General features: G+C 51.6%; 1 protein-coding gene across 6 annotated transcripts in view; it reads left to right on the top strand.

Annotated features, from left to right (window-relative positions):
• Positions 1-16,273, top strand: part of CBFA2T3 (CBFA2/RUNX1 partner transcriptional co-repressor 3) — a 90,129-nt gene that overhangs the window by 35,807 nt on the left and 38,049 nt on the right. For all 6 annotated transcript variants that reach the window (XR_005453048.1, XM_038754547.1, XM_038754546.1 and 3 more), the window contains exon 2: positions 15,952-16,098. Coding sequence is in view for 5 of the 6 variants with exons in the window: in XM_038754547.1 (XP_038610475.1) it covers positions 15,978-16,098 (121 nt within the window). In the remaining variant the exon portion in view is untranslated. The remainder of the gene's footprint in view (positions 1-15,951; positions 16,099-16,273) is intronic.

Below are 16,273 nucleotides of genomic sequence, written 5' to 3'. Positions count from 1 at the left end.
ACAGCTGAGGTAACTGTGGCACAGAGAAGTTAAGTGACTTGCCCAAAGTCACACAGCTGACAATTGGCGGAGCTGGGATTCGAACCCAAGAACTCTGACTCCAAAGCCCTTGCTCTTTCCACTGAGCCACACTAAAGGGGTGGGAGAATTCTCATCAGGAAAAGTCCTGCATTCATAAACCCCAAGGGGTACAAGCACTAATTGCTTTGTCTCCTGCTTCCAATGCTCAGCAGCCAAGGGGGTAGGGCTGTCTGTCCACCCCACTGCTCACAGGCTGCTGCTCAGGAACAGAGACCGTCTGATGCAAGAAAAGCTTAGAAATTCTTCAGCATCATTATTTTCTAATGAGAGCACCCCTCCTTCCCGCTCCTTATCCCGCCTACCTCGCATCCTGGTGCCCCAGATAATAATAATAATAATAATGATGATGGTATTTGTTAAGCGCTTACTATGTGCAAAGCACTGTTCTAAGCTCTGGGGAGGTTACAGAGTGATCAGGTTGTCCCACAGGGGGCTCACAGTTTTAATCCCCATTTTACAGATGGGGTAACTGAGGCACAGAGAAGTGAAGTGACTTGCCCAAAGTCACACAGCTGACAGTTGGCGGAGCCGAGATTTGAACCCACGACCTCTGACTCCAAAGCCCGGGCTCTTTCCACTGAGCCACATTGACTTGATGAGCATCACAGATGAACATCCCTGAGAAGCCACCTGATAATTGTGTGGTATTTGTTAAGCGCTTAGTATGTGCCAAACTCTGTACTAAGCACTAGGGTAGATAAAAGATAATCAGATCAGACACTGTCCCTCTCCCACAGTGTAAGGAGGAGAGAGAATAGGTTTTGAATCCCCATTTTACAGGGGAGGAAACTAATGCACAGAGAAGTTAAGTGACTCATCCGAGGTCCCACAGCAGGCAAGTGGCAGTGTCAGGCCTGGGCTCTTCCTACTAGGCCATGCTGTTTCTCCTGCAGTCTGTCAACTCTGTTGTATTGTACTCTCCCAAATGCTTAGTACAGTGCTCTGCACATAGTAAGTACTCAATAAATGCCATTGATGATGATGATGGTTCAACCCCATTTCAGCTGTGGGATTGAATAGCTCCTCCATTCACTCAGAATGTGCAGAGGAACCTTCTGGGTAATGTTCTGCTCTTCAGCCATTTTTCTTGGAGTCCCTCATCTGCTTTAAACTCCACCTTCCCATCTCCTGATCAGGGTGAGAAGGGAATATCTGTTAAACCATTCATTCATTTCATTAATTCAATCGTATTTATTGAGTGCTTACTGTGTGCAGAGCACTGTACTAAGCACTTGGGAAGTACAAGTTGGCAACATATAGAGACGGTCCCTACCCAACAGTGGGCTCACAAAAATGAAGAACCAAAAGAACAGTTTCGGAGGTATTGCAAACTTCGGCAATAAAACAACCCTTTTCCATGAGAAACCAAACAGTTATCTAAAACAAAAAAAATCCAATATATTAACCATACCCTCCCTAGAGAGCGAGCAAGCGCGATCAGGCTTTATATAAGGGTGCTGGGCTTTGTACCACCTGATGTGCTCTAAACTAATTCTAGTGCTACTGGTCTTACTGTTGGAAAGCCCTAACCTGGCTGGGTCACTGGGCTGATCCAGAGACTTCCTCTTTCAAAACAAGACGCTTGTTGTATGTGGAGGTTCCTGCCTTTGCAGGGTTAATTGCATTTCGGACTCGTCTTGCTTCTTTCCTACCTAATTTTCCAACGTCGTTGTCATCATCATCATTATCATCATTCCTTAGCATTCACAGGGTGCTGGAGGACCACTGGGGTCAGACACCCTTCCTATCTTCAGGAGGCTTACAGTATAATGGAGGAGATGAGGTTTACTGTGGACAGGACAAGGGGCCTTCAGGAATCTCAAGAGTGGGTAGAGTTGGGCTTGTGAATGGCTGGGTGGTTGACTGGCTAGTATGCATCATCATCATAATAATGTTGGTATTTCTTAAGCGCTTGCTATGTGCCAAGCACTGTTCTAAGCGCTGGGGTAGATACAAGGTAATCAGGTTGTCCCACGTGCGGCTCACAGTCTTCATCCCCATTTTACAGTTGAGGTCACTGAGGCACAGAGAAAAGTGACTTGCCCAGGGTCACACAACAGACAAGTGGCGGAGTCGGGGTTAGAATCCCCGACCTCTGCCTCCCAAGCCTGGGCTCTTTCCACTAAGCCACGCTGCTTCCCGTAGACATGAGCCTAGGGACAAATAGTCAAAGATGACAGGGGTGTGGTCCATCACTGCAAGACAGCTGGAGCACAGGCAGGGAAGCGGGAGGAAGAGGAGCAATGGGGGTTACCAGGTAGCCCCAAGAAGATGAGTATGCCTGGGGTGGAGAGGCAGGATGGGTGGAGTAGGAGGGGAGAGGAGGAAAGAACCAGTAGGAACAAAAAGGAGCGGGTGATTTAAAAACGCTTGCCTGAGTCGGGGAGAGAGGAGAAACAGCACAAGTGTGGGCAATACGTCAGTGAGACCTCTTTGATTCACTGCGATTATTTGCTGAAATGTTCTCCAATCTCCGTGGCTCCCAGAGAGTTCTAAACCAAGCACACCCTGCGGCGGGGAGGGCTGGCCAAAAGTGGGAACCAGTAAGGGAACCAGTGATTGATTGGGGCACTTTTCAAAGAAAAAACAAAAAAAAAAATCAAGACGTTCCCCTCTGACTCCACTCCAGAGTCTGAAATATGTTCTCTTCCACAGACAGATTGGTGCCGCTTGACATTTGGCTGGGAACTAGATAAGAACCCTGGGAAAGCAGAAGGTCTCTCGTAGGCCTTGGGGAGAGTGTCCCAGCAGGTGGAATTCCATGGCTCTGGAAATTGGGAGGAGCAGAGGGAGAGTCCAGACCAATCACCCAAGAGAATCATTGAGAGCTGCATCCCCAGTCTACCAAAATGAGCCTGGGGTGGTCGGGGAAGAGGATTCACAATTCTTGACTTCCCATTCCAGCTCTGCCCCTGACTTACTGAGTGGATTTGGGCAGGTTGCAGTCTGCCCGTCATCTGTGGTTGGGGTTATCCAGGTTTTAGCACTCTCCATTTTCCTGAATACTCCAACTGGCCCTCTGAGTTTCTGTTGACAAGTGCTTGGAGATCCAAGCATGAAAGGGCCCTAAGAAATTGAAAGGATGATTCGTAACCCATCTGCAATCACTCACACGACCGCCCGGCCGCCCGAGGAATTTCATCTTATTCCAGTAACAGACTTAAAAATGGAGCCGTTCCCAGTGCTTAGGTGGCCTGAGAGCTGGGATGAACTTAATCCCCCCCTCTCACCTTCTCCTGCTGACCTCTCCTCCATCACAGCCTGTCCCGTCCTCTGACAGGGAAGAAAAGAAGCCCCCCGCCCAGCCTTTCATTCCTTTGCTCCCGTTAGAGGAGTATGGGGACCACTCTGCTCCCCCTCACACTCCCATCATTGCTCCCTCCCCTCAGGAACCGGGAGGACTGACTCCTCCCTGACCTGGATGGTCATGGTTCCCGTTCTGTTCCTTTCCTCCCGAACCCCCACGATAGGCATTGAGAGGTAAAACCAGACGGGGCAGATGTACACGACCATTCTCTGACCCTGACACGGTAAGATGTTGGAATTTTCCTACTGGGCTGACCCTCTCGGGAAGCTCCCTGCTGGTGCTGCCGTCTCTCACTCGGCTTTCCCTGAAATTGCCAGAATTTACTGACTTGGTTCTGCACTGGCCGCGGCAGCATAGGGCACCGTTCTCAATTTCGCTGTCAGAACTCAGAGAATCCAGCCCCAATACCTACCTGACTCAAGGTAAACGAAGGATGGGGGCTATGCCCAGGAGAGGACCAGGGTGACATGTACTGGAGGATGCGATTGTGGGGGCCATCACCCTGTCCTTACCGGCCCTCCCACCCGCCGTTACCCAGAGGTGGGGGCTAGTGAAGGTGACCTGCCGCAAGAGTGGTTCTGTGATGTGCCTCTCTCCCTCCCAACTTCTCGCCAACCCCAAGGGGCAGAGTGTTGCCTCTGGCAAGAAGGGGAAGCAGTTGTGGCAGAGGAGTAGGGATCACTGTTGGATGGGGTTGCCTCTGGAGTGGAGAGGGACCCTCCCAATCTCCCCACAGGCCCAGCCCTAGGCACCACTGACTCTCCCACGTGACCCTTCATGTCAGAGAGGCTGTTTTACCCTGGTTCCCTTTCTGGCCATCTTACTAGGGGCCAGTGGAGGCCTCTGTCTGGTCATAGTGGGGCCAGTGGAACGATGCTCGGTGCTCCATTGCATTAAGGAAATATCTCTCTCCCCTCCGAGGTCTGGGCAAGAAGGAGCAGTGAGACCAACATTTAGTGCCAGCCCTTAGCTTGGAGTTGGAGGGGCTGCCCAGACATAGGAATATGGAGACCAACTAGAGTAGGGCTCCCTAAACACTGGCTTGAAGGCTGCTAGTGGCCCCTTCTGGCCCTTCATCATTCATTCATTCAGTATTTATTGAGTACTTAGTGTGTACAGAGCACTGTACTAAGCACTTGGAAAGTACAATTCAGCAACAGATATAGTCCCTACCCATCAACGGGCTCACAGTCTTGAAGGGGGAGACAGACAGCAAAACAAAACAAGTAGACAGGTGTCAATACCATCAAAAGAAATAGAATTATAGCTATATATACACATTAATAAGATAAATGAGTAATAAATATGTACAAAATATACACAAGCGAGTGGGGATGGGATTAGAGTAGGGCAGAGGGAGGGAGTGGGGGCACTGGGGAGGAGAGGAGGAGCAGAGGATAAGGGGATGCTCAGCTTGGGAGCCATCCAGACCATCCCGTGGTCCTGGATCTCATTTCTCCCTGCTGTCTACTTGGGATCAATCAATCAATCGTATTTATTGAGCACCTACTGTATGCAGAGCACTGTACTTGGGATGTAGTGGGGTCAGTCGCAGGGGGTGGCTGAGAAGGACCAGTGAAGAGAAACCTCAAGAAATGACAAAGCAGAGAGGAGCAACAGTAACATTTACTCTTGAAAATTGGCCCAGAACAACAGCTCAGGCTCGGAATGAACCCGCACAAATATACAAATAAATAAATGCCAGTGAGCCAACAGCGTTCCTTGCTACATACATCATTCCCAAGGACACAGCTCTGGCTGGGGACTGTTCTGTCAGAAAGCGTCGGAGCCCAGGGTCCCCCTCACCCAACCACTCCAAAATCCCCCAACTGGCCTTAGGCCTTCATTTACGACACCATGATGAGTCATCCCCGCTCCTGGTCCCTGCTTGTGAAGTTACAAGAGCAGTGTGGCTCAATGGAAAGAGCCCAGCCTTGGGAGTCAGAGGTCATGGGTTCAAATCCCTGCTCCGCCACTTGTCAGCTCTGTAACTTTGGGCAAGTCACTTAACCTCTCTGTGCCTCAGCTCCCCCATCTGTAAAATGGGGATGAAGACTGTGAGCCCCACGTGGGACAACCTGGTCACCGCCAGTGCTTAGAACAGTGCTTTGCACATAGTGCTTAACAAATGCCACCATTATTATTATTATTACTACAAGACCCCAGCTCAGCTGGTCTCCCCAGGGCTGCCATCGCTGGGCCCTTCCAGGTGGCAACACATCCTCATTGAAACTTCTCTGCCGTCTCTTGTCTTCTGCCAGGAGCCACTCAATGAAAAAGTCAGTGGGCATCCTGAAAGGGTCACTCTGAGCTTGCTGATGGGCATGGTGTCCATCCCTGTGGGCTTTTGAATGCCCATCTCAGTTGTGCCTTGGAGGTAAAAGCTTTCAAAAATCCCTGTTCAGCAGCAAAATCAAAAGGGACCAGGCATTTGGTCCACCTGCTCTGAGGGCTCTGACCCTGGGGCCCACCTGCTTTAAGGGTCCTGCCCTCCAACCCCAGGACCTACAGATGAGGTAGGTCCCGGAAGCCCTCGTCCTTTGCTGAACTGCAGCTGGGACACCTGGAGAAGTAGGTCAGAGTCCTCAGGGAGGAAAATGCTCTCTGATTTACCGAGTGAAAGCGTGACAGCCACTCTGGGGTGGAACAGCTGGGCCTGTCTCGGAAGTCTTCGGTGCTGGCCCTATCTCTGCCAGAGTCCACACCTTCTCATTTATTTACTGATTGAATGTGTGGTAATTGTTAAATGCCAACTCTGTGCTGCGTACTTTAATAGATGCTGGGGTAGATACAAGCTAATCAGGTTAGGCACAGTCCATGTCCCATATGGGGCTCACGGTTTTAATCCCCCTCGTACAGATGAGGTAAATGAGGCACCTAGAAGTGAAATGCCTTGCCCAAGGTCATACAGCAGACAAGTGGCGGAGTTGGGATTAGAACCCAGGTCCTTCTGCTTCCCAGGCCAGTGTACTAGGCCACTCTCTGCTCCCTGGCAAGATAGCAGGGAGCAATCCCTGAGGAAGTGTCCTGCCCCAGATTGCACAGGGGGAACCAGTGGCAGGTCCAGGAATACCCATCCACTCCATGGAGTCTCCTGCTAGCCAAACCCACCCCAAAGAACAGTGTCCCCCACCTCTGCCGGCAGCCAGCAACAGGAGAGAGGGAGGAGAGGAAGTGGAGAAGCCTTGCCTGGCACCTAAATCTCCATCCATGTCTGCATGGGGCAGACATACTTTTAAGATAAAGTTTTCCATTTTGGTCAGAGCCGAGATGGGAGGCTGTGGTCCCCAGCAAGCGCGTGACCTGTGACTCCACTGTGAAGCCAGGCCTGCGTGCATGGCCCCGAAGCCCCCTCATCATACCCAGCCCAGCCCCGCTGGAGATTTGTCCATATCAGACTGGCATTCATTCATTCATTCAATCGTATTTATTGAGTGCTAACTGTGTGCAGAGCACTGTACTAGCACTTGGGAAGTGCAAGTCGGCAACAGATAGAGACGGTCCCTACCCAACAACGGGCTCACAGTCTAGAAGGGGGAGACAGACAACAAAACGTGGACAGGTGTCAAGTCAGAACAAATAGATGGTCTATCCTTAACGGTAGGAGATAGGTCAAGGAAACCAATCTTCACACAATTCCTCCCAAATCCTCTTGCCTCTGATGGAGAGCCAATACTGGACTGGATCAACTGTTGTAAGCACTCAACAAATACCACTGATTGACTGGCCACTGGGCTATCCCAGTAATGGCAGGGCTTATGTTCTTATTCCCTACCCAGAAGCACCTCGCTTTTAACCCAGCTATCCTGAGATCCCCTCCAAAAAATTGGCTTTTCTGACGCTTGGCCCAGAGAGCACTAGGCTGGGCCCCAAACCTTGGGCCCGGGCACGATATTAACTGGCCAGCTACAGAGCTAGCTCCAGACCCCCAGGCCAAAGTCCAACAGGTAAGTCAGAGTCTCTTGGAGAGAAGTCAGCTGGACGGTTGGCAAGGATATCACAGGCTAGAGACTGAAACTTTAGGGCCTGGCCCTCATCCAAACTTTTCTCCCCAGGGAGACGCCACTGGTCTGGAGGGTGAGAGGGTCTTTGACCAGACATGGAAACCAACCTCAGCTGGAGCAAGGGGGCTCAGTGGGGCCAGGAAGGGGTGGGAACCGAGAAGGCAAGAGCAGACAAGGCCACCGCTGTCTGGGAAACTAATCAGTCTGCCAGGAATAGTGTATTTCTGTTTCTCCTTTTCCAAATTACTCGTGCGAGGTCGCGGGCGTTGGGAAGAAATCAGTAGGGCTGGAGCCCCAGGGCGCCTGTCCCTTTAAGCTCTGTTGAACTTGGCTTGTCCCAGCTCCGCTGTGGCTTTCACAATAGTAAGGCTGTAAATCACGGGGATCTCCCCCAGCCCCCTGCCTAGGGAAGAGGGGAATGAAAGAGACTCCGCACTTCCCAGAAAAACCTTGTTTGTGACTGAGGGAAGTGCCCCAACAATTCAGAGAGAGAAATGACCCAAGGAGCTATCCATTCCCACATGCCCGGGAATCTTGCTCAATTCCTCACTCGTGCCGTTGAGCACAGGCCTTTTCAGGAGCCTAGGTGCAGTGGGGGTGATTGCCCCCACAGCGCTATAGTTGGACTCCAAGGCATGCTCACTTATTCTAGGTCTCTGGCAAGATCTGAGACTTTCCAACCAAGGCCATAAAGTCCCAGAATGGTGGTTTTCTGGTCCGTTGACTCCTGGAAGCTCTTTCCCTCCCCTTCTTCACCCCTACTAAAACCTCTGCCCCCTTTTCTCCCCAAGCACCCAAAATGAAAAATGGGCACTTTATAAAGTTAAGGGGAAAGGCCGCCCTGTATTTCCATGGTTTGGGGGTCTCTCGCTAACGTACCCCACAACATACCTCAGCCTCCCCCCCGTGAAGCTTTTGTGACTTGTTTTGAGATCCCCAGGGTCGAGGGACTGTAGAGTCCGAATGTTTCTTTCAGCAGTATCTGCCAGCTGCTGGCGAGGGGCATAATTCAGACCAGGATGGGGGAGTTGACTCTGGAACCCCTAACTCTCCCAGCCCCAAATGAGCCAGGAAGGGGCAGGTGTGATGCCACCGCTGGCTCGCTGACAGAAGTTTCTATTGCCTTAGGAGCAGCCTTGAGTGATGGAGGGCAGGATGGGCAGGGACGGGGAAAGGGAATCTGAAAGATGCTGTCCAGCCGAACCCATCGTCTGGGTAGTGAGGACGTGGGACCCAGAGTCAGAAATGACAAATCGTAGCTGGGGCCACACGAGCAGGAAACCCCTGGCCACCTGACTTTACCTGCTCCCCAGATTCCCCTTTTAGACTGACTGTAACCTCATTGTGGGCAGTGAACGTGTCTGCCAACTCTGTTATGTTGTACTCTCCATAAGCACTCAATAAATGATAGATTCACTGGAGCCGGGAGACTCCCTCCCGGAGTTCAACGGAGGAGTGTGATGAAAGCCAGGAGGAGTGAGCCCAACCTTCTTGTGGCCCAGTGGGAAGAAGCATGGCCTGAGAGTCAGAGGATCTGGGTTTTAATCCCACCTCCCTCACTTGCGTGCTGTGTGACTTCGGATGGGTCGCTTAACTTCACTGGACATCAGCTTCCTCATCCATAAAATGGGGATTCGGTTCCTGTTCCCCTTCCTTAGACTCTGTGTGAACAGCTGGTGGGATAGGGACTGTATTTATGATTAACTTATATCTACCCCAGCATTTAGTACAGTGCTTGGCACGTAAGTGCTTCACAAATATCATCCTTATCATTATTGTGTACTGCTTGCACTAGGGAAGTTGGACGCCAACAACCTGTTTCCATTCAACATCAACAATGATGGTGATACTTATTAAGCCCTTACTACGTGCCAGGCACTGGGGTCGATGCAAGATAAAGGAGTCAGAGGTCGTGGGTTCTAATCCTGACTCCGCCCTTGTCAGCTGTACGACTTTGAGCAAGTCACCTCACTTCTCTGTGCCTCAGTTCCCTCACCTGTAAAATGGGGATCAAGACTGTGAGCCCCAAGTGGGACAACCTGATAACCTTGTATCTCTCCCAGTGCTTAGAACAGTGCTTGGTATATAGTACGTGCTTAACAAGTACCATTTTAAAAAAAGATTACAGCCCCTCGTCTATATGGGTCTCACGGTCTAAGAGAGAGGGAGAACAGCTGTTTTACCCCTGTTTTGCAGATGAGGAAACTGAAGTACAGAGAAGTTAAGTGACTTGCTCAAGGCCACACAGTAGCTGAGCCAGCTAGAACCCAAGTCTCCTGGTTCCCATGCTCTTTCCACAAGGCCACGGTGCCCATTTGGCGGTATTGATGGCTATAGCTACATGAGGAGATCGGAGCTATCCAGGCACCCACTTCAAAGAGAATATTGTGCCTTCTTGTTGCCTTGAACGAAGAGGGAGAAGAGGCCAGGTCACCAGAGGGAGAGGTGCCTCTAGCAGCTTGTGGAATATCTTTGTGTCACGCCCACCTCTTCCCTCAGGATTTCAGCACGGACTCCAGTTTGGGCTTGAGCATCTCGGGTTTCAGTTTACAGGGCCGAGAGGGGAAGGCAGCTGGTGGGAAGAAATGCTTGGCTTTTCCTGGGTCCCCGGCTGCCCCTCCTCACCCCTTCAGGGTTATTTCGTATGGCATCAGGCCTAGGGTGGCCCCCGATGGCTCTGCTAAATCCCCGACAGCGCTTTACCGTGGAAGCAGCGGGTGTACTCGCGTTATGTTCACAAGGTAGGGTTCCTAATGAGATGGCATCGTCATCATCATAATAATGTTGTGGTATTTGTTAAGTGCTTACCATGTGCCAGGCACTGTATTAAGCACTGGGGTGGATACAAACAAATCGAGTTGGACGCAGTCCCTGTCCCGCACAGGGCTCACAGTCTTTGTCCCCATTTTACAGATGGGGTAACTGAGGCACAGGGAAGTGAAGTGACCTGTCCAAGGCCTCACTGCAGACGAGTGGCAGAGTCAGGATTAGAACCCATGACCTTCTGACTCCCAGGACCGTGCTGTATCCACTAAGCCGTGCTGCTCTCCAACGCAGGCAGAAATCCACCCAGAAACTGTATTGATAATAATAATGATGATGGTATTTGCTAAATGCTTATTATGTGCTAGGCACTGTTCTGAGTGCTGGGGTCGATAAAAGGTAATCACGTTGGACACAACCCAGGTCCCACGTGGGGCTCACGGTCTGAATTCCCATTTCACAGGTAAGGTAACCGAGGACCAGAGAAGTGAAGTGACTTGCCTAAGGTCACACAGCAGACAAGCGGCGGAGTCAGGATTAGAATCCATGACCTTTTTACCCCCAGGCCCATGCTCTTTCCAGTGAGTCTCATTGTGGGGAGGGAATGTGTCTACAACTGTATTGTACTCTTTCAAGTGCTCAGTACAGTATGGTGTTCTGAATGGCTGAGCACATAGTAATTGCTCAATAAATATGATTGATTGATGGGAGGGCAAGGGACAGGGAATGGGGGGTATCCCCTGGAGATGGGCAAGGAACATGTCTGCCAATTCTACTGCATTGAACTCTCCCAAGCGCTCAGTACAATGCACCTGGGGGATCCCCGGCCCTCTCTCCGGCTCCGGAGTGGAGGGGTTTCCCTCCCTGTTCCCACCCCCCGGACCACGGGACCCAACGGATGTGCAGGTTCCCAGTGCCAGGTTCAGCCAACCCCTGTGATTGAAGAGGGAGAAGTGTAAGGGCCTGTTCCTGGTTCCTCACTCAATAATAATAATAGTAATTGTGGTATCTGTTAAGCGCTTTCTACGCGCCAGGCAATGTACTAAGGGCTGGGGTGGATTTAAGCAAACCAAGCCCCAACCCCTGGAGCCTGTCCCGTCTGGGGGCAGCGGGACACCCCGGGGGTGGGGAAATGTGTCCCGAGGCTTGAGATCCCATGGCAGGTAGCTGCCCTCTTCTTTTATGCTTGCTTCTGGCCCCAACACCCATTTCTGAGGGACCCCAAGTCCCTTCATCCGCTCAGCCCTGAATGGAGAGTAGCTGTGAAAACCCTTTTGCTTGTGGGATGGAGGGTGTGGGGGTGGGAACTGAGCCCCTGAGGAGAAAAGCAACCCTGCTTCGAGTTCACCCCATCCTCCAGAGCTGAGCCGGGGCTCCAAACCGGTCCAGACTTCCATCCCAACACTCCAGCCCACGGCTCAGAGCCGCCTGCGTCCTTCTCAGTGTTGTGTCTGAAACCCAGGCCGCCAGGGCCCCCCTTCCTGCCCCAGGCAGACACCTGGCCCCCCGACTCTTGCTCTCTCCCATACAGAGACCAGCTGGAGCACAGGTCTCCTGGGACCCGACGAGAGCCATCGGAAAGCCGGTCTCCTCCTGAGCCAGGGACCCCCTGCAGAGAGCAGAGGACCCGAGCTGGAGTCTGTGGCACATTTCCTGGCCAACTCCAGCCTGGGCTCTGCTGCGCACGCTGCTCCGATGAGCCCGACTGCCAGGCGGAGATTGTCATTAGCTCGGGATGAGAAACAGCCCTGGATTCTGAGCCCTGACGGCCCCTTGGGACGCTAGCTTTTTCAGACAGGGCCCAGGCATCTTCTCCTCATCCCCTGGGCGGTCTGCACTGTTATTCCTCCTCTGTGGCTAGAGAAGCCAAAATTCAGGGAGCCAAAGCAGCACAGTTACACTCCCTCCTCAAATGGATGTGTGGGCGAGGAAGAGAAGCCAGGTGTCCTGGCTCCCAGGCTCCAATTCATCTGGCAACTCCCACCATGCTCTATTCCCCCCATCTATGTCCAGACCCAGGCCTTTCCTGTCCTAAGACGCCGGCAAGCACCTTGAACATCCATGTCGCAGAGTTCAGTTTATTTCCCATCCCGTGTCCAGTTGGGTCAGATCAAGCCACTATCAGATTAACCTCTGAACAGAATCCCTGGAGTAGTCGGGCCAGCGGCAGTGCCCCCAACCCCACAAAAGCATCGCCATCTCCCCAAGGCAGGGGTCGGATCCTCCCGGCGAGCTGAGGTTTTCCTTCTTTGGTTCTCACCGGGGTCTCTGGCAAAGCCCCATCCCGCCAAGCAGCCCTCTGACAGATCCCCACAGCTGCTGCTGCACGTGTGCCGAGACATCAGACTGCAGCGCATCCTCTCAGACAGACAGGAGAGGGAGAGAGAGAGAGAGCCAGTGAGCGAGAGAGAGCCAGAGACAAACTTGGCAGCAGCTGATCCAAGCAGCAGGTGCTCACTGTCCCCTCTGCTTGTTTAGCTGCTGTCTGTTTACTTGTTTCTGCCTGCTTGCCTGCCTTCCTCCTCCGCCTTGCCCCTCCAGGCCCTTCCCCGGGCTTGACTATCCTCAGGCCTTAAGCAGAGTTATCTCCCCCACCTCCCACCCCATCCCCTTCCTCCTTTCCCCACAATCTTGCCCCAAGAGGTCCGAAAGTTGAAAGAGGTAGGGGAGCCCGGATTCCACAGAGCTGCTCCAGACTGGCAACCAGAGGGCTGGAGAGGGCCTTGTGGGGTTAGTCAGTCAATCATATTTATTGAGCGCTTATGGTGTGCAGAACACTGTACTAAGCACTTGGGAGCACCCAGTCCCTTCCCCTGCCACAGACTGGGCCACACAAACTCCATCTAAAGAGAGGGGACTGTACCCAGAAGTCATCCCCCCCACAAGCCTTGAGTAAAGTCAGGGTATATCACCCCTTTGCTGTTTTCAGGAAGTCAGTGGGCATTGATGGACATCAGCGAGCCCGGAAAATCTGGTCAGTTATTGCCTTTCACATGGAAGCTTCATGTTATTTATGCAGTACAGTCAGAGCCAGATTTCAGCACCCCTGAGGCATTGGTGCTTGAAACTGGCAAATATCAGATTAGCGCCCTGAGAGATGCTTAAATACTGGGCCTTTCCTTGCAATCAGATCGTCCCAGAGACTGAATTATTGCCTGGAAGTAAGGCACCCTGCATGGAAAGGAGCCGGGGTACTGGGGGGATGTCAGTTAACTCCTTCAAACTCATAGGGCACTAGTTAATGAATAGTAATGCAGTGCGGTCTTCAGTGGTCCCGAGAAAGGGTCAGTGGTCATTCTGGTATGCCTCTTTTCCTCTTGAGGGATTGCTTGCATACTGGCCATCTGCACACCCTTGTATCCTTAGTTCTTGACGTCTTGGTATGGTCAGATTTAAGTGTCATCTTCCTCTTAAGCAGGGAGCTGGGGTGAGACTAATGGGATGATCATACTGAATCCCAGGTTGGTTTAGGTTCTTCTTTTGGGGCCTGGTTGAGAGACATTGGATTGGAGAGACACAGGGAGGGCAATTCTTCTTCACTGACACTGGGCTGTAGCACTTGGGTGGCCTTGAGAACAGAGGAACAGCAAGTGGGACAGAATTGTTGTTGGATCATTGTAGGCATTGAAAACTTCATGGGAAACAGCGATGGCCCAGCCACCCCTGAAGAGTTTTATTAAACTTGACAAATGATGAAGGATGAGGGTAGATGAACAATACTTTGGTGGAGGGTCTGGAGCAGGAAACGTTCCCAGGATTCTAGCAGCAGTATTGCACATGTCTCTGTGCGTGTGCATGTGTGTGTATGTTTGTGTGTGTGTGTGTGTGTCTGCTTGACCTCTTAGACCATGATGCTAGTCTTAAGAGAAGAGAGAGCTCAATACAGTACAGGTCTGGACAGATGTCCAACAAGTGATTCGGGTGTCCTCAGGATGAAGTCGGGTAGTTCTACCCTACAAATAGCAGCCTTGCATAGTGGCCAGAGCACAGGCCTAGGAGTCATGGGTTACAATCCCGGTTCTGCCACTTGTCTGTTGGGTGACCTTGGGCAAGTTACTTCACTTCTCTGGGCCTCAGTTACCACATCTGTAGAATGGGGATTGAGACTGAGAGCCCCACTTGGGACAGGGACTGTGTCCAACTGGGTTTGCTTGTATCCATCCCAGTGCTTAGTACAGTGCCTGGCACATAGTAAGTGCTTAATACCATTATTAGTGTCATTATTAATACAGGGCTCATGTGTAGGTGCGTATATTCATGCAGGTGGAGGCTGTCTGGATACACAAGTGGGCTCTGAACTGCTGAATCAGTCAGTGGATGGTAGTCATTGAGCACTTACTGTGGGCAGAACACTGTGTGAAATACTTCAAAGAGTACAGTACAATAGAGTTAGACATGTTCCCTGCCCACAAGGAGCTTACAGACTAAAGGAAGAGACAGGCACTAAAATAATAGAAAAAAATGCATGAGTGTAGGGCTATGTGAGTGAAGTGTTATGGGCTGAAGGTAGGGAGAATATCAAGTGCTTTAGAGGTACAGATGAAAGCACATAGGACATGTGAAAGGGAGGGTGAGTAGGGGGAGGGAAGGTTTAGTTGGGCAAGGCCTCTTGGAGGAGATGTGATTTTAGGAGGGTTTTGAAGGTGGAGAGAATGGTAGACTAACATTTATGAAGGGGGAAGGAGTTCCAAGGCCAAAGGGAGGACCGCATTGGTAGAATAGACAGGATTGACGTTGAGAGAGAAGGTTCGTGTAAGAGGAAAGAAGTGAGTAGATCGGGTCGTAGCAGGAGATTAGCGAGGTGAGGTAGGAGGGGGATTGCTGATTGAGGGCCTTAAAGCCAATGGTAAGGAGTTTCAGTTTGATGGGCAGCCATTGGAAGTTGTGCTGAAAGGAGAGAAAGCTGCTAGACAAATATTTACCTTTGGAAAGGGGAACTGGCCCTTACTTGGAGTTTAGTGGTCTTTTCCTTAGTTCTGTTGTCTTTTTCCTTCCATCTCCAACTCTAGCTGTTGCTGGCCTGGTTTATGGATCAAAGAAGGCCCCTCAAGAGTCCATCCACATACCTGAAACGGAGTAGTCCTGGGTACAGGTCCACTGGTAGACCTACTCTTCCTCTTGGAAGAGGGGCCTTGGTCCAGCCTAATGAAAAATCCCAAGAGGTGTCCCTTCCCCTGTGACGCTAAGCAGGCAGCAAAAGGCAATAGGGTTAACTTTCTTTCCTGCTTACGTAGTTTGAAAACTTTCCCATCTAAAACAAGTGTGAGAGGGGCTATTGCCAAGGCCGAGTTAGGTCTGCTCCTGCGTTAGCCACAGTCACATTCATGCCAATGTTTGCTTTCTGTGCATATCCCAGTCCCTCATTCCAAACAGCTCAAAAAGGCCAGTGTCGAAGGACATAGGCAGGAATTGGTGGCCTTAATGGTGCACATCCACGGGATTTCTCAGAAAAGCTTTTGGTTTAACTCCCAGAGCTCTTATCTAGTGCTCAGGTCCAACAGCCTGAGAGTGTCAGCAGTTAGGTGGGGGAGCCACCTGATGCTCATTGTTTAGCCCCAAGGCAAGGGGTGGTCCCCTCTCCTTCATTAGCTCCATGAGCAGGCAAGTTTGGGATATGCAAGAAGAGACTTTCTTCAGGTGAGTCCAGTGGCAATGCCGGCAGGTGAGGCTTCCACCTGTTGGGGTGACTGGGGAAAAGGAGGATTGATTACTTCCAGTATGTGGTTCTCATTCGCATTCCTCCCTTCCCTTCTCTGTGTCTCCCTCATCCTCATCCCCACTCCCTTCCCCCGGCAGACAGTGCAGAGAAGAAGGCGGCCACGATGCCCGACTCACCGGCCGAGGTGAAGACGCAATCCCGCTCCACCCCACCCAGCATGCCACCCCCACCTCCAGCCGTCACCCAGGGAGCCTCACGCCACCCTTCCTTCACGCCAAACGCAAGTGAGTAGCAGGCCGCTTTGTGGACACCTGAGCCGCCAGGCCTGAGGTCTGCAAAACTAGGTGGGGAAAGGGGTGGGCCCATGAGGGGTTAAAAATCCATTCTACCAGAGGCGATCCAGCAAGGTGCACGTTCAGTGTTGGTGGATGAGCTGCAGTTCCTTTCTGTCCCTGGGCA

This window comes from Tachyglossus aculeatus, chromosome 11 (assembly GCF_015852505.1).
Source record: "Tachyglossus aculeatus isolate mTacAcu1 chromosome 11, mTacAcu1.pri, whole genome shotgun sequence".
In the NCBI taxonomy this organism is placed as follows: domain Eukaryota; kingdom Metazoa; phylum Chordata; class Mammalia; order Monotremata; family Tachyglossidae; genus Tachyglossus; species Tachyglossus aculeatus.
The sequence above is the reverse complement of the archived record's forward strand: the minus strand, read 5'-3'. Positions and strand labels throughout refer to the sequence as shown.